At 37.1% G+C, this 22,950-nt stretch overlaps 1 protein-coding gene across 1 annotated transcript in view; it reads left to right on the top strand.

Annotated features, from left to right (window-relative positions):
- LOC102869221 (cubilin-like) overlaps nt 1-22,950 on the top strand; it is a 396,294-nt gene that overhangs the window by 247,933 nt on the left and 125,411 nt on the right. Inside the window, exons 36-41 of the mRNA XM_006894323.1 lie at nt 210-342; nt 7,564-7,769; nt 9,678-9,862; nt 16,528-16,720; nt 20,805-21,002; nt 22,667-22,813. Of these exons, the coding sequence (XP_006894385.1) occupies nt 210-342; nt 7,564-7,769; nt 9,678-9,862; nt 16,528-16,720; nt 20,805-21,002; nt 22,667-22,813 (1,062 nt within the window). The remainder of the gene's footprint in view (nt 1-209; nt 343-7,563; nt 7,770-9,677; nt 9,863-16,527; nt 16,721-20,804; nt 21,003-22,666; nt 22,814-22,950) is intronic.

Below are 22,950 nucleotides of genomic sequence, written 5' to 3'. Positions count from 1 at the left end.
AATTAAAATAAGTCTTTTATTCCTAAATATTGCAATTCACAAAAGGAAAAGGCTTTCAGATGTCAAAGAGAGTCCTTCTGTTCAGTCACTGATGATTGTCCTACATGGCACAAGTTAGTAAATGTTATGATGTAAAGGTAATTAGGCATGTTGTGGTGTCTCGCAGTCAACATTGTGCTGGCACTTACTTTCCTTTCCTTTCTTTCCAGCTTGTGGTGGGACCTTCCACATGGCTGAGGGCACCTTCAATAGCCCTGGATACCCAGAAAATTATCCTTCTAACATAGAGTGTGTCTGGAACTTGGTCAGTTCCCCTGGCAACCAGCTCCAGTTGTCTTTCATGTAAATCCTTTTTTTGTTTGTTTGTTTTTAATGGTGTATTGTTTCAGTGTTCATGAACCTGCAGGAAGGAAGCTGTGGTTACTAATAGGATGGACAACAAACAGCATATGTGTCCAAGGAACTCTTAAAGGAATTGGGGGGTGGGGAGACCTCACGAAGTTTATTTTCACATTTTCCTCCGTATTAGTCATCGTTCTGGTTATAAAAAGCATTGAGGTTCTCAGGAGAATAGTTTGTTGAGTCCTACCTATTGCTAGCAGCAGCAGATATATAAAGTGCTTAGTAAATTTACTTGTGGAAACTTTATGTCCAAAGAACAGTAGTTTTTGGTATTTTCTGAGAATTCCAAGTACTTGGACTCCTTTAGAGAATTCTAGACATTCTTTCTCCCAGCAGAAAAATCACTGTTTCATTTAGGCTTTACCTATAAATTCAAAACAAATAAATAAAATGAAACCTACTACTGTCACATCAGTTCTGACTCCCGGTGACCCTCAGCAAGGCTCACGGCTGTGCATGTTTATGAAAGAAGACTGTCTATCTTTCTCTCACATACAGGTTAGTTAGTGGATTCCAACAACCAGCCTTTCCATTAGCAGAGTGCCATGCTATGCCACCAAAGTTTTTTTATCTAGATCATCTGACCATATGCCCACCACATCCCCACTTTTCCTTGTACCAGAACCAGAAGAATGATTTTGTAATATTGAAGTTGATTGGTAAAATCACACTCATGTTTCTTATTCATCTGTAAGACTTTTAGAATATTAGCTATGGATATCAAATTAGCAATAGGGCTCCTCCATATTCTTAGTTTCAATATGGATTGAAACTCAACATCAAGGAAAAGAAAATTCTCATCACTGGGCCTATTGGCAGTCTGTCACGCAGAGGGTGAAACACCAAACTGCTCCCCGGAGGCAAGGATTTTGAAGCTCTGTCTCACATACTTTAGGCATGTGGCCAGGAGGGATCAGTCCTTGGAGAAGAACATCATGCTTACAAGGGTGGAGGGACAGAGCAGAAGAAGAAGACCCAGGATGAGATAGATTGACTAAGTGACTGGAACAATAGCATTGGGTCTATTGGAGATAATGAGATTGGCGCCAGACAGGGCAGCTTATGTACACAGGGTCACTATGAGTCACAGGCAATTCTGAGTGGATTTTAGAAACAAAACAATAAAAAAGTACTGCCATTGAGTTTGTTTAAATTCATAGTAACCCTTTGAGTTTCTGAGGCTTTAAATTAAAAGGGAAGAGACAGTCCATCTTTCTCCTATGAAGCTTCTGATGGATTCAGACCACAAGAGACACAGAGCCTTACAGTTAACGGTATAATGCACAGTAGACTACCACCAAAGCTCATTTTATCTCTAAAGGGACCATAATAACAGCAAACAAAATGATGATTAGTGTTATAAAATACTGCCATCAAGTCAATTCTAGCTGATAGCAGCCATCCATGGAGTTTCTGAGAGTGTAAATATTTATAGGAGAAGACTGCCCATTCTTTTCTCACAGATGGATTGGTAGATTCAAACCACAAACCTTACAATTCACAACTTGACAGGAATCCTTTCTTAAGATCAAAGACAAAGTCAAATACAAAATGTCAGGCACAAGACTAGAATGTGGTAGATGTTCTCTTAAATCCTGTTAACTTGTTTTTTTTTTTTCATTTTTAAGCATTTTAAAGTAGCTTTTGAAATAGTCTCTAGCTTAGCACACAAAGACAACCTAATAGATAATGGACTATCCTTCTAGAAGAAGCACAAAATTTTCTCTATTTTATTGTTTAATGGACACTAAATCTAATTTAACAAAAGAAAACCCAGTTGCTATTGAATCATTTCTGACTCATGGAGACCCGTATGTGTCATAGATGAACTATGCACTGGATTTTCAATCACTTTATAGAAAAATCTTAATGACTCAGCTATTTCCTTCCTCATCCATAACATTTAAATTTTTATTACTTTGTGTTCCTTGTCTGAGTTAATTTTTTTAAAAAAAGTAGTTGTATGAAATATAAAATGTTTCTCTTTGTGATGATAATGAGAAGGTCTTTATGGCACAACCTATATGCTATTTCTGCCTTGGTTTAAATCATATCCAGATGGGAGTGTGGAAACATTTCCTTGGAGAGTTTAAGAAGTATATGAGAATCATATGAGTCACATTGAGTTCTAAAACATGAGACAGTGTGGTGAAATTGAGAAGGGATGAAACCATGGAGAAATTTTTCACAAATCAGTTACAAAGGGGGTCGACAGAAATGAAAAAGAAATTTTTCATAAAACAGATATTTTAAAGGAATAGAAAATGTGCTTGCAGAGTAATTTTATAAAAACTATTTGTCTTAGTACATGGATAAAAAAGAGAAAAATCTAATATAACCATAGTATTGTTTTTGTTCTACACCACATTTTGGCCAACAGATCTTAGTGAAATATTTGGGAAGATGGCAGATTTGCTAAAAAACCACACTGGACTTAAAACAAAGACTTCTCCAAAACAATAAAGCTGAAAACCCAAATTTAATTTTATTCTTTTACTTATTGTCCCATTACCACTTTTAACAGTGTCTCTTATTTGCCAATAGGTTATGCTGGAGGTGTAGGTAACTAGGTGTAGTGCTCCTAACCCAAAGGCTGCATCTCTCTGGTGCTTTGAATCCACCAGTGTCTCCTTGGGAGAAAGGGGCACTCTTCCCCTGGTGTGGTGCGAAGTCTCTGAAAACATACTGGATGGTCAACTATCAGTCAGTTCCAACTAAACTAGATGTCAATGAGTTTTTTTAAGTCTGCCATTTAGCACTAAATTATATCAGCAGGGTACTTAACAACAGAAAGACCTGCATTTAGTAATTTTTCTGGACCAGTGATCTTAATATACATGGTGACATCTTGCTAAATTTCACATGACAACCCTAACACAGCTTCACCTTATTCTAGTTTCTAATAGTTATTACAGTTGTTACTTGCTGTTGAATCAATTCCCCCTCATGGTGATCTTATGTATAACAGAACACAACATTGCCTGGCCTTGCTCCATCCACACAGTCACTGGTATATTTGAGTGCACCATTGTGGCTACTGTGTTGATCCATCTTACTGAAGGTTCTCCTTGTTTTTCACTGGTCATCTGCTCTACCAAACATGCTGATTTGGTCTTTTCTAACGATGACCTTTTCTTGAAGGCATGTCATAGTAACTAATGGAAGTCCTACCTTCCTCATTCTAAATAGACTTCTAGATGAATTTCTTCTAAAACAAATTAAGTTTGCTCTGCTGGCAATCTAGTACATTCAAAATCTTTGCCAACAACTTAGTTTGAATGTATTAATTCTCCTATCTTTTCATTACCAGACATTATATTTCTATATGTGCATTAATTATCTGATTATGTAGAACATATGCTCCCTGAAGGGAAGAAAAATGTTTATTTTCTTTATGTTTTAACCGTAATCCCTGTAGCAGTTAACATTTCTGACAATACTGTAAATTTGTCATATGAGTTTTGGCTAAGCTATGGTTTCTAAATTTTAGTTTGCTGATGTGTAGAAACTCTAATGATTTATAAAATATTTGTCTTTTATTTTCTCTTCTCTACAGTGACCTTTTTTTTGCCCCACCTTTTTTTTTTAAACAAACATATCCCTGGTACCTAAAAGAGAGACAGACACATTAAAGTACTATTATTGTTTGTGCCATCAAGTTGACTCATAGTGAACAAAATAGCTGAATCCTGCCCTATCCTATGCCATTCACACACTTCCTGACACACCAGAGCCCATGGTGGCAGTCACTGTGTTGATCCACCTGGTTGATAGTCTTTCTTTCTTTTACAAAAAGTCACTATGAATTGGAGCCAAACTGACAATATCTAACTTCTAATAAGTAAAATTATTATTCTTACTGTTTTTAGCTTATTTGCCTTTCATCTAATATACTGTATCCAAGAAATGTTTGCATACCCCCGAGTTGCAAAGATATTTTTTGATGTTGTTTTCTATAAGATTTACAGTTCTGGCTTTATGATCTGTGAGCAATATTGAATTACTTTTCTGTGTATGGAGAGAGATATTGATTGAAGTCTCTCTCCACCCCACTGAAATCCAGTTATTACAGCACCATTTGTTAAAATAACTTTGCCTTTCCCATTGAATTGTTTTAACATATTGGATGAAAAAAAAATCAATTGATAGTATCTATATTGGATCCTCCTCAAAACTTTATTTTCTGTTTTATTGATTTATCCTTACACCAGTAGCACACTGTTTTGATTAGCGCTGAGTTTTTTTGAAATGTCAAGTTTGAAAAGCGTTTTCATGTTTCAGGCTTTTTATAGATGGTAATATTGTGAGATAAATATTATTGTATGTCATGTCACAGGCAGAAAATATAAAAAAAAATTGAAGAGACCACATTATTATAGCTTCAAAGTATTCAAATTTTGTAAATAAAGTAGTAGAAAATTTGTAAAATAAAGAAAAATGTAAAAAAAAAAGAAATGGGATTTGAACACTAGGGTGTAATACAAATTCTATAATATTTCTACTTTTTTTCTTTCAAAGATAGGTAACCTAAAGGCATGAGGAAATTGTTGAAGTATGTTATTAACATTACATATAAAAGTTGCCGACCATTTTATAATGGTTTAGAACAGTATATTAAGAAAAAGCTGCCAGAAATCCAAGGTATATTTAAAAGAGTCCATGAGACAAGGGTTATTATGATTGATGTCAGATGGATCTTTGTTGAAAATAGAGACTACCAGAAAGAAATTTATCTGGTTCTTGTTACTATGCAAAGATATCTAACTTTGAGGATCATAAATTTGTGGATAGAATTGAAAAAAATGGGATTTATATAACCTTAATTAGGTGTATATATAGTACCTGTACTTGTACATTGGTAGTCATTTGAACAAAACAAGGAGATAATGTATGGTGTAAAAAAAAGATAGGTGTGTGTCAGGGTTATAGTCTTTCACCATGCTCAACATCAAGAAAACAAAGAATCTCTCTACTGGGCCAATTGGCAGCTTCATGATAAACAGAGAAGAGATTGAGATTGTTAACTTCAATTTGCTTGGTTCCACAATCAACACTCTTGGCACCAGCAGTCAGGAAATCAAAAGATGAATTGCACTGGAAAAGTCTGCTGTCAGGGACCTCTCTAGAATTTTGAAGAGCAACGGTGTCAGTCTAGAGACTGAAGTATGCCTGACCCAGGCCATGTTCTTCACTTGCTATGCATCAGAGAGCTGGATGATAACTAAGGATGATAGAAGAAGAATCAATGCCTTTGAATTGTGGTATTGAAGAAGAGGGTTGCACCTATTGTGGACTGCCAAGAGAACAAACAAATCTGTCCTTAAAAGGGTGATACCAAGTGCCTCCCTGGAGGCAAGGATTTTGAAGCTTTACCTCACATACTCTGGGCATGTGGCCAGGGATGAGTCCTTGGAGAAGGACATCATGCTTGCAAGGGTGGAGGAACAGAAAAGGAGAGGAAGAATAAGAATGAGATGAATTGATATAGTAACTGGAACAATGGGATTAGGTCTGTGGGAGATGATGAGATTGGCTTAGAGCAGGGTTCAGAGCTAATATACATAAGGTCACTATGAGTTATAGGTGACTCGATGCCACATAATAGCAACAACATGCTGAAAAAATAATCTGAGAAGCTGATCTATATGAAGAATGTGGAATCAGGATTGGAAGAGAGAAGACTCATAAATGCCTTATAATATGAAGATTACATACTTGTGTTTGCTGAAAGTAAAGAAGACTTGAAACACTTATTAGGGAAGATCAAAAACTGTACTCTTCAGTGGATTACACTTTAATTAAAACAAAAATTTTCACAGCTGTACCAATACACAACATCATGATAAACAGAAAAAAATACTGAAATTGTCCAGGATTTCATTTATTTGAATCTACCATCAATGTCCATGGTGGCAGAAGTCAGGAAAACAATCTGTCACACTAGGAAAATCTGCTGAAAAGAACTCTTGTATGTATTAAAAGGTAAAGATTTCACCTTGAGAACTAACATACACCCCAAAAATGAATACATTTATCTTGAAGAGAACTACAGTGCTCTTAGGATGGGGAGATTTCCCCTCATTTCAGGTATGTTATCAAAAGGAACCAATACTTGGAAAAATATCATGCTTGGTAACGTAGAGTTTCAGTGAAAAAGAGGAAAACTTTTAATGGAACAGATCCACACAGAGGCTGCAACAATTCACTCCCACATAGCAATAATCATGAAGATGCCGTGGGCCTGGCAGTGTTGGTTTTGTTGAACACAGGGTTACTGAACCAGACCAATTTGACTAATAACAACAATAGAATTAGCTGTACATGCTTCTGTGTGCATTTAAGATTGCTTTGTCTCAGTTGATAATATAAAGTAAGCTTATAATACTGCTCTAGTCACAGCTCTAATGTTGTCTTAGAGGTACACAATATGCTGAAGAAACTCAGTTTTACAAGTTTATGAATAGGTTCCACCCTCTCTACAAATGTGACTTTGCCAACTCAAATTGCAACTTGCCATTTCTTTCCCTTAAACACAGCTATTGTTTATTTCTTTCTCGAGAATCTCTCCATCAAGCTATTACTGAAAGCCACTACTGGTTGTGATTTTTCTACCTGTGAAATTTTACACCAGTTCATAGTTCTAATAAGACTTAAAATAGTTCAGCTTCTAAGTGCGGATATTCTTGTCCAAGTATTGCAACTAAAAAGAAAATTCATGAAGGCACTATATTGTCTTTGTATCTTTGGAATAGACATTGAATAAATATTTTAAAATAATTTTTAATATTTATTTTTAAAAAATAATTTCCATAAATAATTTTTAAGTGGCTAAAAGATGCTGTAATCAATGTTACAGTTGCTTTAAAACTAAACAGATTGACCTACCTACCAGTTATTTAGGGAGCTATGGTGACCTAGTGGGTAGAGTTATATTACTAACTTAAAAGCAAACAGTTTGAATCCACCAGCTGCTCCACAAGAGAAAGATGGACACTCTCCTCTTGTGCAATTGTAACCTCTGAAAACCCGTTGCAGGGTCAGCTATAATCAGTTCAGACTGGATGGTTATGAGAAACAGTTATTTGGCAAAATTTCACAACATGCTCTGTAAATTTAATTCCCCTGTTTTTTGTTTTTGTTTTTCTATCCCTTTCAATTCAGAACTTTCCAATTGGAGGACTCTGAGGATTGTAACAAAGATTTTGTGGAGATCCGGGAAGGAAATGCCACAGGCCACTTGGTGGGGCGACACTGTGGCAACATTCTCCCTTTCAACTACTCCTCTGTTGTTGGGCACATCCTGTGGGTCCGTTTTGTCTCAGATGGTTCAGGCAGTGACATAGGCTTCCAGGCCACATTTGTTAAAAGTAAGTAGATTCTCTTTTCATAATATCCTCCAAATAGTGCCTACAAATGAAAATATATAAATTTTGCAGTGATGCAAGAACTATCCTTTACTCTAAATATTTCTTTTGTTTGTATAAATAATATCTGTAGAATGAGCTTACTATAAAATATGTAAGAAGAATTTAATATTAGGTGTTGGCTCATTAAAAAGCAAAAAAGAAGGTTCTATATGGTTCTAACATTCTTTTTAACCATTAATTTCTAGTTAATACGGAATTTTAAAATATATTTCTTTCTATTGGTTTGCATACAGTCATTCGTGCAAATTGTGTTTCATGAATGTACATTATGTTTTAGTCAATCTTTAATTTACATCTTATTTCTTGTTACATTGTGTTTAACCTTTACAGTCATCTTACTAATAACTACTTTTGTAAAAGCACGTAAGCCAGCTACTTCATAACTCATGCCTTAATATCTCCATTTTAGATAGCCAATTTCTGATTTGTCCATCCCTATCAAACCAGTACTCTGAGGAAATAAGGATGAGCCTTTTGCTGAATAATCTTTTGTTCAGTTTGGCTATTCTGAGCATCTGCATCCCCAAGCATTGTCCAATCCAGAGCAAGCATTCAGCCCTAGTTCACAGCATGGGTCATCTTCTCTTCATCTGGTTGAGTTCTGGTCAACTCATCCTCAGCCATCAGTGGCTAGGTCCAGACTAGTTGCTTCCTTAACCCCCACATGGGGACAATTCAGTAAGCCAGGGGTCTTCCTGACTCCCTGCTAATGTGGAATATTTTATGATATTTTGTTAGGGTCTTTTTGTGTATTTAGTTTAGACTCCAGAGCTAAGATTTTCTCATTGAATTACATAAAAAAATTATGCCTCACTTATATATAGTTAGCTCTCATACATTTAAGAACTTTACTCCTCAAATTAAAAAAGAATAGTGTCATTTTGGTCTTGATTTATAGGTTCATGTATCTTAAAAAGAAAGTATTCTTCTAATAACATTACATAATAGATAGATAGATAGATAGATAGATAGATAGATAGATAGATAGATAGATATAAAATTTACACACACACACACACACACATTCAACTTTTCTATAGTACCTTAGTGGTAAAGAGTTGTACTGCCGACCTAAAAGCATGAGGCTGGAATGCTGGAATGGACTAGCTGCTCTATGGGAGAAAAGTGGGCAGTCTTGTCTTGTGAAATTCACTGCTTTTGAAAACCCACTGGAGGGTCAGCTATAAGTCAGTAGTTACAAATCAATGGAACCTAACAACAGCAACCTACTAACAAAGCACTCAAATTTACTGCCATTGAGTCTGACTGACTCATAGCTGACCCTCCAGGGGGTTTTCCAGGGCTACAAATTGCACAAGAGGAGATTTTCTGTGTCCCCCTCTGAAACTGCTGGTGGACATGGCCAGCCAGAGAGGCACTCTTTGGGTTAGCAGTGCAAATCTCTGTGAACTATGCCACTAACACTTTCACCTGTTCTATTGGTGGTGCTAAACTCTTGGTTTTTCTTAAGTTGCAGAATATTTTTTAAATGTATTTTTTAATAGACTAAAGCTAAAGATGTCAACCAAAGTCAGGGAATAACTTTCCTTTGCCACGTCCTCAAGTGTCCTTGGGGTTTTGACTCTGATTCACATGGGAGAGCATGGAATTTTTTTCACACTATACAGCCTTCCAAGGATATAGAATTCCATCACAGAATCATCCTTCTCCAAGGAATTAATAGTCTGCACTGAAGCCAAACAGGAAGCAGTATTTCTTTAAGTGTTCAGCAAAGAAATCAGTCAATTATGAGTCCATCTTTTCAGCACCCCTTTGCCTTTTGTTTCCTTCATTGATTGAAGAGCTATTCTAAGCATGTCTTATTTACTATGCTGTTTTTTCTTGTAGTATTTGGCAATGACAATATTGTGGGAACTCATGGGAAAATTGCTTCTCCTTTATGGCCTGGAAATTACCCACATAACTCCAATTACCAATGGATAGTAAATGTGAATGCCTCTCAAGTCATCCATGGTAGAATCTTGGAGATAGACATTGAAGCAACACATAACTGTTATTATGATAAATTAATGGTGAGTTGATATATGACAGTCACAGCATGTGTATCTTGGTGAATTATTGTTGACAAAAAATTATACCTATATTAATGTGTATTCATGGAATGGTTATGTGGAATGATTTGACCTAAATTGTGATTATATATCCTAATTTGCATAAACAAAGCCAATTTTGCTGTTACATTTAATACCCTCTATTCTATCATGATTTAGACTTTTTTAGCATTACTGTATTTTATCTGTTGGGCTTCTGTCTGTACCTTAGTACATATCTTAAATTCCACTGCATTTGAGTCAATTCCACCTCTAGACCCAGTAGACCAAAATCATGCTGTCTCATCGTTTTTCCAATCTGTAATGTCCTTGCAATAGGAACTCTGATGGCATAGTGATCAAGATATTCAAATCAAAATCTCAGCAGTTTGGACCCACCAAGCAGAAAGATAAGGCAGTCTGATTCCATAAAGAGTTGCAAATTTGAAAACCCTGTGGGAACTGTACTCTGTCCTACAGGAACACAATGGGTTCGAACCACTCAATGGTAGTGGATTTGGTTTGGTTTTTGTAATTTTTATGTCAAACCAACAGAATGACAGGTGAGTTTGAACCATTGACTTTTTGGTTAGCGGCTGAACACTTAACCACTACCTTAATTTTATGTACCCTTCAATCAGAACCACCTCATAGCTAACCCTCCAGTGGGTTTTCAGAGGCAGTAAAGCACATGGGATGAGATTGCCCATCTTTCTCCCACAGAGTAGCTAGCTGGTAGATTCAAGCTGCATGTCTTTGGGTTGGCAGGTTAGCTCCTTACCACTAGGCCACCAAAACTACTCACATTAATGTTGATAGGTGTCATCAAGTTTAGTAAGACTCATAGTAACACTGGGAACAACAGATTTGAACTCTGTCAGATCTTGTGAAAACCTCACAGTCTCTGAAACACCAGCGCCCATTGCTGCAGACCTGGTGTGAATACATCTGGCTAAAGATCCTCTATTTCACTGTCCCCCTACCTTTCCAAGCATGATATCCTTCTCTCAGGAATAACCTTTCCTAGCCACATGCTCAAAGTATGAGAGATAAAGCTTTGACATCCTTGCCTCCAAGGAGCACTCTGACTGCATCTTCTCCAAGGCATATCTGTCTGATCTTTAGATAGTCGATGGCATCTTCAGTACTTTTATCCAACACCACTAGTTCAAAGGCACTATTTTTTTCCTTCTGTCATCTTTGAAAGGAACAGAAAATGGGTCGTGGGGCACAGGGCCATTAGCATCTTTCTTTAAAGGCCAGAGGAAGTGAGGATAGTACAGCCTCTCAGTGTCCCAGAGCAGAAAGCAAAGAGCCAGTAGCTCAGCTCCATGGTGCCACTAGAGCCACACCAGCAGCAAGATGCTCATTTATTCATTGTTGATTCACGGACTTTCCTCGCAGTTGTGGTGCCAAGAATAAATGCTTATTAGCAAAATAGATTTGGGAACGGGAGAGACAAAGAATATCTTACAATACAAGTCCAGGTTTAGACTATCAGTCACAGGCCAGCTTAAAAGCAAAACATAACTTTAATTAGGAAAAGTCCTGGTTTTAGTTAAGCAGTTAAAAGCTTCTCCTTCAGTCATCCAGCAAGAACACCAAAATCTATAAATGTGGCCTTTATCTCAGCTCTGAGCTACTCTGGTCACACTTTGCTACAGTTGCTCCATAGCAATATCATAGACTCTGCACCATCACCAAGGTCTTGTCCCCAGTGTCTCACTATAACCAGGATCTTGTTCTAGTTTCCCTCAAGCCTTGACATTTAGTGTGGGAAGCACTCTCCCTCTAATCCCAGTCCCACAGCTGAGAGAGATTTTCAAGACCATGTGTCAGAAGTTAAGATAGCTGGAGACCAGAGGGGGCTAGGGCAATGGCTAAAAGAGCCTACATTAAGCCACATCATGCATTCTTATTCTTGTCCAGCTCCCGAATGTATAGAAAGTACCTGAAGAGATCATAATCTGAATCAAGCACTCCGCAGTCCTCAGACTATCATCATTGCTCCTCAGTAATTTGGAAAGTTCCCTGAGTGCAGACTTTCTCGGTGCAATATGTCTTCTGATCTCCTGACTGCTAAAAACCTTCTCCCTGCACTAATAGGGCTCCTTTATATGTTTATTTACTCTTAAATTCTAGTATCCTGTTAATTCTTCTGTTAAAACATATACATTTCAAAGTAAAGTAAAATTTACGTGTTATTGTTAAGTATTGTCGAGTCATAGACAACTCATAGAGACCCTATGAACGAAAGACCTTAACACTTGTATAAATTTCATTGTTTCTCCTAGTTCATAGCGTTTTCAGAGGCAAGCTATTTCGGGAGTGGATGTGTAGAAATATATTTTTTTTTTAAATGGAGATTGTTATCGCCTAGATATTGACTACTAGGTCACTTCTGGAAAGAGCTCCAGATTCTTGAAGGCTTCTATCAGATCTTATTAATTCTGTATCTTGTGTCAAATCCAGTACTTGACAGATGCTTCATCCATGCAGAAATATGATTGCTACATTATTTGCAAACCTTAGCCTATATAGTGGATGTACTAGACAATTTTATAATAATCCTTTCAGTAAATCTGCACCAAATAATCCAGGAGCAGCTGGAGGGAAGGTTAGGAAATATGATTATGTAACATCCACCCGCATATTCAGAAAAAGGAATATACTCTATGTTGCATATTTAGAAACAATTTCAAAGTGTGCCTCTGAAATCCCTAGAGATAACATGATGTTTTAAGCTAATAAATAAGATTTAGAGAGTTCTTTGAATATGCTGATTGTTCCAAACAGTGATTCTTTTGTTGTTTTCAGTTGATTCTTCTTCCCTTCTGAGGAGACAGGCACTCTTCCAGTGTGCATGGCCGTTTTCTCATTCTCTGGAGTACTGGGCCATATTCTCTCGTTCAGCCTGTCCTCTTTCATCAGATTGTTTCCCTTTCTTTTTCGCCTCCTGTTGAGGTCCTCAAAGTGTATTCCTAGAGTGCTAGTTTTGCATAGCTAATCTGCTTTTGTACTTTCACCACACGTTACCGTTATGTGCCAAGTCACCATAGTGACCCTATGTACAATGGCTCCGAAGCCTACCCTATCCTGAGCCAGTCTCACTGATTCTGACACACCAACCCCATTACCCCAGTTACTATATCAGTCCATCTCATCTGAGGTCTTCCTCTCCTGAGCTGTCTCTCCATCCTTCCAAACATGATGTCCTTCTCTAAGGATCGGTCCCTCCTGGCCACACGCCCAAAATATGTGAGCTAGAGCTTCAAAATCCTAGCCTCCAAAGAGAAACCTCTCCAAGACAGACCTACTTTTGTGTTCTTGATGGTCCGTGGTATGCTCAGTACTCTTTTCCAGCACCACTACGCAAAGGTGTCAATTCTTTTTCTATCATCCTTAGTCATGCCCAGCTCTCTAATGCATAGCATGTAATTGCAAAGACCATGGCCTGGGTCAGGCATACCTTAGTCTCTTTGACTGATATGGTTGCTTCTCAGTACTCTGAAGAGAGTACAACAGATTTACCTAATGTATTTCGCCTTTTGACTTCCTGATTGCTGGTGCCATGAGTATTGATTGTGGAGTTGAGTGAGCTGTAACAGTTGACAACCTTAATCTCCTCTCCATCCATTATGGTGCTGCCAATAGGCCCAGTGGTGAGAATTTTCGCTTCTTGATGTTGAACTTCAATCCATATTAAAGACTATAATCCTTGACTTTCTACAACAAGTGCTTCCTCAGTTTCAGCGAGCAATGTTGTGTCACCTACATACATTCACCACATATGTGCCCGTAAATCATTGTTTAAGTTATGTAGTCCATGTTGTTGGTAGATACCATTGGACTGTGTGCAAACGGTGATCCTTTGAACACTAGATCTTGAACCCTGTTCTGTCCTGTGCAATCCTCATCATCTCTGATGTACTTGAGCCCATTGCCACTGTCATTGTGTCAATTCATTTAATAGTGAGTCGTCATCTCTCTAGCTGCCCCTCCACCTTTCCAAGCATGATGCCCCTTTCCAAGAAACTGTTATTGTTAATTACTGTTGAGCTGAGGATGACTTATTTCCATCCTATGAACAACAAACCTAAACCCTGTGCTGTCCTATGCCATCTTCATTATCTCTGATATATTTGAGCCCATTGCTGCAGTCACTGTGTCAATACATCTTGTTGGAGGTCCTCTTCTCTTTCGCTAACACTCGACCTTTCCATGCACGATATTCCTTTCCAAGGAACAGCTTCTCTAGCAACATGCCCAAATCATGAAAGATGAAACTTCACCATCCTTGACTCTAAGGAGTACTCTGGATGTATTTTTTCTCACCCTATTTGTTCTTTTGGCAGTCTGAAAATCAGTCTTATTCACACCACCATAACTCACAGGCATCAATTCTCCTGTACTTGTTATTCATTGTCTAGCTTTCAGCTGCATAGCACATAATTAAAAATATCAGGTTCTGAATAAGGCACACCTTAGTCTTCAAGTTAACATCTTTGCTCAGTGATACTAAAAAAAATATCTTGGAAGAGGTATCTGACAGTGGACTTGACCAATGTAATATGTATCCTGATCTCCTGACTGCTGGTATTGATTGTTTATCTAAGATGAAATTGTGAACAGTTTCCTTCATTTCTCCATCTATCATGATGTTGCCACTTGGCCTAGTAATAAGGACCTTAATTTTCTTGATATTGAGCTGTAATACATATTACAAGTCCTTGATTTTGCAGCAAGCATTTTAAGTCCTCCTTACTTTCAGCAAAGTTGTCTTATCTGCATAATACTGATTGTTGATGAGTTTTCCTCTGATCCTGCTACCATGTTCTTCTTCAAAGAGTCTAAATTTATGAATTATTTGCTCAGCATACAGATTTAAAACATATGGAGAAAGGACACAATCCTGATTCACACCTTTCCTGATCTTAAACTATGCAGTGTTCACTTATTTCATTCAGACAACAGCTTCTTGGTCTAGGTATAGAATTAGTAGAAGCACAATTAAGTGTTCTGGGATTCCCATTCTTTTTAATGTTAGTCATAGTTCATTATGATCCACACAGGCAAGTACATTTACACAGTCAATAAAACAAAGATAGAATAGGTACTCCTAACTTCATGTCCAAAGTATGTAAACTGAAGCTTCATCATCATTGCCTCTAAGAAGCACTAGGGCTGTACTTTCTCCAAGATATATCTGTTTGTTCTCTTGGCTGTTCATGAGATATTCAGTACTTTTCGCTAAAACCATGACTCAAGCTCTCATTTTTTCCCCTTTCATGCTTATTCATTGTCCAACTCTCAGATGCACAGTTGAAAAGATCATGAATTGAATCACTCATACCTTGGTTTTTGGTTTGTTTGGTTGTTTCGAGTTTTGTGTTGTGTGTGGGTGTTTTGTTTTGTTTTTTTTAATGACCAGGGATTTTAATTCTTTACACCAAAGGATGTTCTAACAGAGAATTTTCTGTATGCAGTAAACCATGTGGGAAGAAGGTTGTGCATCCATCTCTCTCTCTCTTTCACACACACACACACACACACACACACACACACACACACACACAGCGCGCCAGTCATTCCACATATAGTACATACCTTGGTTTTTAAACTGACATCATTGCTCTTCATGGCTTGGAGGGGTCCTTGAGAGCAGACTTCCCCAGTGTAATACACCCTCTGACCGCCTGGCTGCTGGGTGTCAAGGGTGTTGATTGCAGATTCAAGTACGATTAAATCACTAACAATGTCAATCTTTTCTCCATCTATAATAATGTAGCCTAGTAGCCAGTGGTGAGAATATTGCCTTCTTAATGTTGAGATACAGTCCACATTGAAGGCTGTAGTCCTTGATCTTCTGCAGCAGGCATTTCAAGTCCTCCTCACTTTCAGCAAGCAAAGTGTGTCATCTGCATAATGTAGATTGTCGTTAAGTCTTCCTCCAATAATGCCAAACTCTTCTTCATAAAGTCAAGCTTCCCTAATGATTTGCTCAGCATACATATTACATAAACATGGTGAAAAGATAGAGCTCTGATGCACACCTTTCTTTTTTTTAAAAAAATGAGATCTTATTTTCAGTTTATAAAGAAATGGATTTTCATTTACTCATTGTTGCACAATTTTCTCCTCTTGTTATTAAATTTTGTGATATTCCCTTGCTCTGTTTGGACAACAGCTTCTTGATCTAAGTATTGGTTTTACATGAGCCAACTAAGTGTTTTGGATTTCTTATTCTTCTCATGTTAGCTATATCTTGTTATGATCTACATAGTCAAATGCCTTTGCATCAACAATAAAACACAAATAGATCCATAGAGTATGTTTATTTATCTAATTCTGCCACAAAAATACAAATATTTTCCCTTTTTTATTGTGATTTGAGTGAAACTTTACAGAGCAAATTGAGTTTCCATTCAAGACATAAGAATTTTTAAAACACACTAAATTCTTTGCAATCTTATTTTATGGTCTTTGGCAATTTTAAGCTGTAATAAGAGAGTTGCTCTTTTACCATTTCTTTTCAATAATAATAAAGTTGTAATAATGTAAGACATTCTTTTCACTTTCTTTTATGAAAGACAAAAAAGATGTTTGTGCCCAAGTATAATGTTCTATTATCTCTGTTTTGCATGCAGATTTTTGATGGGCTTGGCACTCATTCCCGCTCAATTGGAGCTTACTGTGGTACCCAGACTGCATCTTTTATCTCCACGAGAAATTCACTGACATTTCAGTTTTTTTCTGACTCTTCAATCTCAGGAAGAGGATTTCTTCTGGAATGGTTTGCAATGGATGCTCCTGTTGGACCTTTACCCACCATTGCTACAGGTGTGTTTGATGATAACTGGGATTCTTTTCCAGGATAGATATGTGTTGTCTAATATTTCACTGAGTCCCACCACAATTGGACCCAAATATATGAATTGTTGTTGTTTGTTGTTGAGTGCCACCGAGATGTAGACGACTCATAGCGACCCTATGAACAAAAGACCTGAACGCTTGTGTAACTTTCATCATTTCTCCAAGTTCATAGGGTTTCTGGAGGCAAGCTATTTCATGAGTGGATGCCACTCCTGCTTCCAAGCTTGTTTTAATCAGGGAGCTCCACCAAACACTGTTTACCATGTGTAACCAAAGCATTTGAGGTGTTCAGCATCACAGCAACCATGAGTTACCTCTGTACAGCAAATGGACAGACCATTTTTTAGACAGTTTTAAGACAGGTTGGGAAGCAGGAGTGGCATCCACTTCCTGAACCACATGCCTCTGGAAACTTTATGAACTTGGAGAAACAATAGCTATAGAAAGGCCTCAGGTCTTTTGTTCATGATGTCGCTATGAGTTGTGTGTGACTTGATGGTAACCAACAAAATGAAACCTATACATAAATCAAGAAGCTGTTATCCAAATAAAAAAGAGAATATATAATGGATTAAAATCAAGGAAGGTGAGCATTAAGACTGTATCCTTAAAACAACTCTGAGATATTATTTCACCCCAGTTAGAATAGCAAAATTTAACAGAACAGCAAGCAACAAATGTTGGCGAGCTTGTTGAGAAACTGGAACCACTGTTGGTGGGAGTGTAAAATGGTGCAACAACTATGGAAGTCTGTGTGGCACTTTCTCAAAAAGTTGCAAATAGAGATACCATTTGACCCAGAAATTCCGCTTCTGGGAATATACCCCAAAGAGACCATAACTGACATCCAAGCAGATATATGCACACTCATGTTTATCGCAGCTTTGTTCACAATATCAAGGAGTTGGAAACAACCTAAGTGCCCATCAACAAGCGAATAGAGAAGCTGTGGTATATTCACACAATGGAACATTACACTGCATTGAAAAACAAGAGACTCATGCAATATTATTCAAAATGGTGACCCTGGAGGACATTATGCTGAATGAAGTATCTCAGTCACAAAAGGACAAATACTGCATAGTGCCACTGTTGTAAAACAGGACTGACCTCGGGGCTGGGGGAAGATTGAGAAAGATAGGTTCAATAATGTATACTGTACTGAAACATATGAGGGAGAAAACAGTTTAAAAGGGATATGTTGTTAGGTATTTTTGTCATGACAGGACTCCAGAGCGAAGGCTGCATAATGGAGTGGACCTGGGGAGAGGGACTGTAAAACAATGAAAGAATTTTTCTTTTACTTTTCCAAGAGAGGAGTGTACTAGGGGGGAGGGTTGAAAAGTGCAACAATGAATTAATTGGGGAGGGAGAGGGGAAGGCTGTATCCTTTCCAGTCTATATGGTGAACAAATCATTCAAGAAGTTAAACTATATGAAGAAACATGTGGTATCAGAATAGGAGGAGATTGGGGAAGCAGCAGAATGTTCCCAGACAGGCATTTTTGAGTGGTGAGAGCCAGTGGGAATGCTTGATAATGAAGGAATGTGGAATGATGGAGCTCATGGAGTTTGAACCTTGCCTTGTTCTTAAATTTGGTTGGTTTTAATTGGTTTTGGTCAAACATTCTTTTAAATATATGAGAGGAATTATTAAAACTAATTTTCTAAAATGTAAACACTTGTATTTAGAAAGTATGAAGATTTTATATAGTATTTTTCTTATTCATGAAGAGGTTGGCTCTACAATATCTTTTACTTGTAATATCTATAGATAGCCTAGAGGTAAAGAGCTATACTGCCATACCAAAGGCATATGGTTCAAATCTATAATCTGCTAGAGATCACTTTAGGAATCTCTAAGGATTTGCTTACAGACACATTACCATATGTCCACACAAAGTGGTTAAAGTTAGTTAATGGACAGATGTAACTATATTTTCCCCCCTGTATTTTATTTTAAGTGTACCTTTAGACATGCCTCATTTTCAACTTAATTGACTATAAATGTTAATATCTCAGGTAAAATGAGCTTATTTTAAAAATTTTATTTTACTGTGTAATTTCATTTTACTATATATCCCTGGTTATGTGATTTGACACATTTGTCAGACTGCTAACTGAAATGTTGGCCCTTCAAATCTACAGTTATTCCCTTGGAGAAAGATAAACAGTGGCCTCCAGTAAAAATGTTCAGCCTTAGAAAGCCAATGGAAGGCTAAAAGGAGGCAAAACTTATTGAACAGTGGTGGTTTTGGGGGTTCCAAGATATCTTAAATTTTCTTACTAAGAGTAATCGTGAGCTAGCTGTGTTTGGAGAGAGTTTATGCCTTTCCCTTGAAAAAATATTTTTATCAATTTTGAATCTTTATTATTATTTTGATAGCCTATATAGAATAAAAAGGCCATACTTCTCAAATAAAAGCTTAAATCTTTGAAATAGTATACTAAGGCATATGGTCCTAGGCTCTCATTTGAGAATATTTATACTTTGGACTGATTCTAGGACTAAAATGATCTTAAATATATTAGTCTGTTTGTTTTGGCTCAGTGGTTAGGTCTTGTGCTGTCAATCCAAAGGCATGCAATTTGAATTCACTAGCTATTCCATAGGACAAAGTTGAGAAATCTCAGGTGAGATTAACTGCCTCTGAAAACCCACTGAAGGGTCAGCTATTATTCAGTTCCAGCTCTATGGGACACAACAACAATTTGTGTGAACTTGTTGAAATCCACATCAGCAGGGATTCATTTATTTTTATTTAATATTGTTAGAACTTATTTTAGCTTACTTTATAAGTTTTTTCTATGACATTAAGTGTGAAACCATCCTTAAAATATTAATCTATTTACCAAAGAGCAAGAAACCCAGATGACCAAATACAATTTAGAGACAACATTGAAATCACAGACATATATAATATTCTCATAAACTTGACATATTTTTTATATGCATGAATTTTAAATTAGAAAAGGAATTACTTGGGCAAAACATTCTATTAAAAATATAATTTACTATACAAAATAAAAATGACCAATTCTTTCCTAAGAAATTTGTTCTATAAATGCTTGATTTAAGTGGACAAAAAAATAAAATCACAGCTCCTAATTCTCATTGGCTAAATGCAAAAAGTCCTCTTTTTGTTCATGCTAAATATTCACTATACAAATGGAGGCCTTGTTCTCATCATCCTTACCTAACTTAGACTGTTGAAGCCATAGTAATCTAGGACATTGTTTACAACTATTGTTTGTTGTCATTCATTGCTGTCAAATAGCAATAGATTCATAACTGGTCCTCCTTTGAGTTTCAGAGGCTATAAATCACGTGGGAGATCATCCATCTTTCTCCCATAGAGCAGCTGGTGGAGTTGAACCTGTTCACCTTTGGATTTGTAGCAAAATCCCTTAAGTCACCAGAGTTCCCTTGCCCATGACCACAGCAAAAGGGGAAAAGACACCTACTATAGAAAGTGGAATTCCTGAAAATGACACATCCCTTTTTAATAATAATTCTTTGACCCAGCTTGTCCAGGTGGCTTTACTCAACCATACAAGTATGAGAAAATGTCTCTACATCTATCTTTGACTGTAAGAAAACTGAAGGACTTAAGAGCACTAGTGACTTATAAGTTGGTGTGGAAACTATGCTATTAAATTAAAGATATTCGATACTTCATCAATCCCAAAGGCAAGCGCTTTGACTCCACAGCTGCTCTGAAGGAGAAGGATGTGCAGTCTCCTCCTGTGCAATTCACTGCCTCTGAAAACCCACTGGAGGGTCAGCTATGAGTTCGTTCCAATTTGATGGCACACAACAACAGCAAAGAACATTTAGATCTTCCAAATGAAAATTACACTTAGCTGTCTTTTTGTACATTTTTTAAAGTAGGGTTGTTTGGCGTTTGTTTGTGGTAGTGGTGGTTTTGGGTTTTTTTGTTTTCGTTTTGTTTTTTTCATTTCATTATAGATTTTTTTACTTTAAAGCAGAACATTTGGCAATTCTTTTTCAGCCAGAGGTATTTTAAAGGCTCTCCTTTTCATTCCACAGGTGCTTGTGGTGGATTCCTGAGGACCGGAGACTCGCCAGTGTTTCTTTTCTCCCCTGGCTGGCCTGAAAGCTATCAGAATCGAATTGACTGTTCTTGGCTCATTCAGGCTCCTGATTCAACTGTGGAACTCAACATCCTTTCCATGGACATTGAGTCTCACCAGACATGCAACTACGATAAACTCGTAATAAAAGACGGTGAGAGTCACAGTGGAAAATAAATCTATAAGATCACCATTTCATTTCAACCCTTATACACATTTTATTCTATGCAGTCATAATCATGCAGGCTTTTTTTTTATTGTGGCCAATAGTAGCATTGATTGGCAAAATTTGCTTCTATTGTTGAAGAATATAAGGAATGTGCTAAATTACCTCTGACTTAATAATCCACACTGTGTGCCTGATGTAACTCTGTGCCTCAAAGGAGACATTTTCTATACCAACAAGGAGGACATAATGGTCAGACAGAAGAGAGGGTGTAGAGCTAAGATACTCTTTTATAGACCTAACTGTGCAAAATGTGTATAGTTGTAATACATTTCTCTTTGACACTGAATCTCTGAATATCTTAGTTATCAACTGCTTCTATCACAGAACTACCATCAATGGATGGCTTTAACAAACAGAAATATGCTGGCTTGCATTTTTGCTTAAATAGATTGACTCAAGCAACAACTTCTACTTGTCCTTCCTCATAAACATAACAAAGAAAATCCATTCTTAAATTGAATTATAGAAGTTATAATTCACATCACATAGCTTTTTGGAAAGGGAGACCAACAAAAGTCAAGTCATAGCAATATGTTTTTTAAATTACAACATAATTTATGTCACAAAAAAGTTGCCATTCTGATAAAATATTGAATTGTGAAAAAATACTAAAGTTAGCAAGAAATATTAAACACTTTGCATTTGTAACTGTGCCACTGCATTTATAATCACAGAAATAGAAAATAATTCTTGCTAAAGTGGTTAACAGTTCCTGAGCTATAAGTAGTGATCTGTGTTTGAAAGGACTTTGCTAAACTTTTTTAGAGGACAAATTTCCCAACATTCTATTTTTGGCTTTCCACTGGTTTGGTATTTATTAATTCTCTGCCTTAGGGGGAAAAAGTTTCCTGCATTTTCCCAGATAAGGCATCCAAGGCTATTTTAATCCTCTTTGCTTCATTCTAGTTTGTGCAGAAAAAGATGCTTTGACAGAAATTTAAATACAAGACAAGTAAAAGGTGTCTTAGGAATCCTTTACGTCTCAAAAAGAGTGCATACTTGCTGGAATGTTCTAGAACGGTTTCTTTTCCAATCTTCTACATGTTTGATTCATCAACACATGGAAATGTGTATGTTCTTTTAGCAACAACAGCAACAAAAAGGAATAAAACGTCCAATTTGAAGAAAGGGTCATATAGGAGCCAAGCACTTCTTAGTAAATTACTCCATAATGTGAATAAAGGAACTAGGCTTAAGAAGCAACCTACTTTTCTCTTCTCAGTCTTGACTTTCAGCAACCAGAGTCTTTAACACAAAAATAGTAGCCTTGGATCACTTCCTAATCTCAAGTACTCAGATTGTGACTTTTAGTGCCAGGAAGAACTGGCAGCCAAGTTTTTTAGACAAATAGTGAGAACTGTCAAAGTAGACTTTACCCACAAAAGAGTAAAGAAAATAGGCAGGCAGCACCATTATAAGCTGGAGACAGAATGATGTAACCCTGGGGTTTCCTTCTTATTGAGAATCCCATTATCTCCTAGGAAGCTTTGTAAAAATGTGTGAGCCTCTTTGGCTGGGTTGTAAATGGTGATGTAGTAGATTCCTTAGACATGTGTTTTCATGCTGATGTTTCTTTTGTTTGGTCATAGGAGACAACACCTTGGCCCGGGAACTAGCAGTTCTGTGTGGCAGAGAAGTCCCTGGACCCATTCGATCTACTGGTGAATATATGCTGGTTCAGTTCACCTCAGACTTCAGTGTAACCGGAGCAGGCTTCAATGCATCATTTCACAAGAGTAATGTTGTCAATTTTTTTCTCTCTCTCTCATTTCATTTTTTCTTCTTCTTCTCACTCTGTAGGGTATTGGTCACTTTTCTATGGCAGCACCGGAGCCATGAAGCAGAAGATGTAGACCAGATTAAAGAAAAAAAC

This window comes from Elephantulus edwardii, unplaced genomic scaffold (genome assembly GCF_000299155.1).
Source record: "Elephantulus edwardii isolate Elephantulus edwardi_28Jun2011 unplaced genomic scaffold, EleEdw1.0 scaffold00139, whole genome shotgun sequence".
NCBI classification, from domain to species: domain Eukaryota; kingdom Metazoa; phylum Chordata; class Mammalia; order Macroscelidea; family Macroscelididae; genus Elephantulus; species Elephantulus edwardii.
This window is presented reverse-complemented; position numbering and strand designations above follow the sequence as displayed.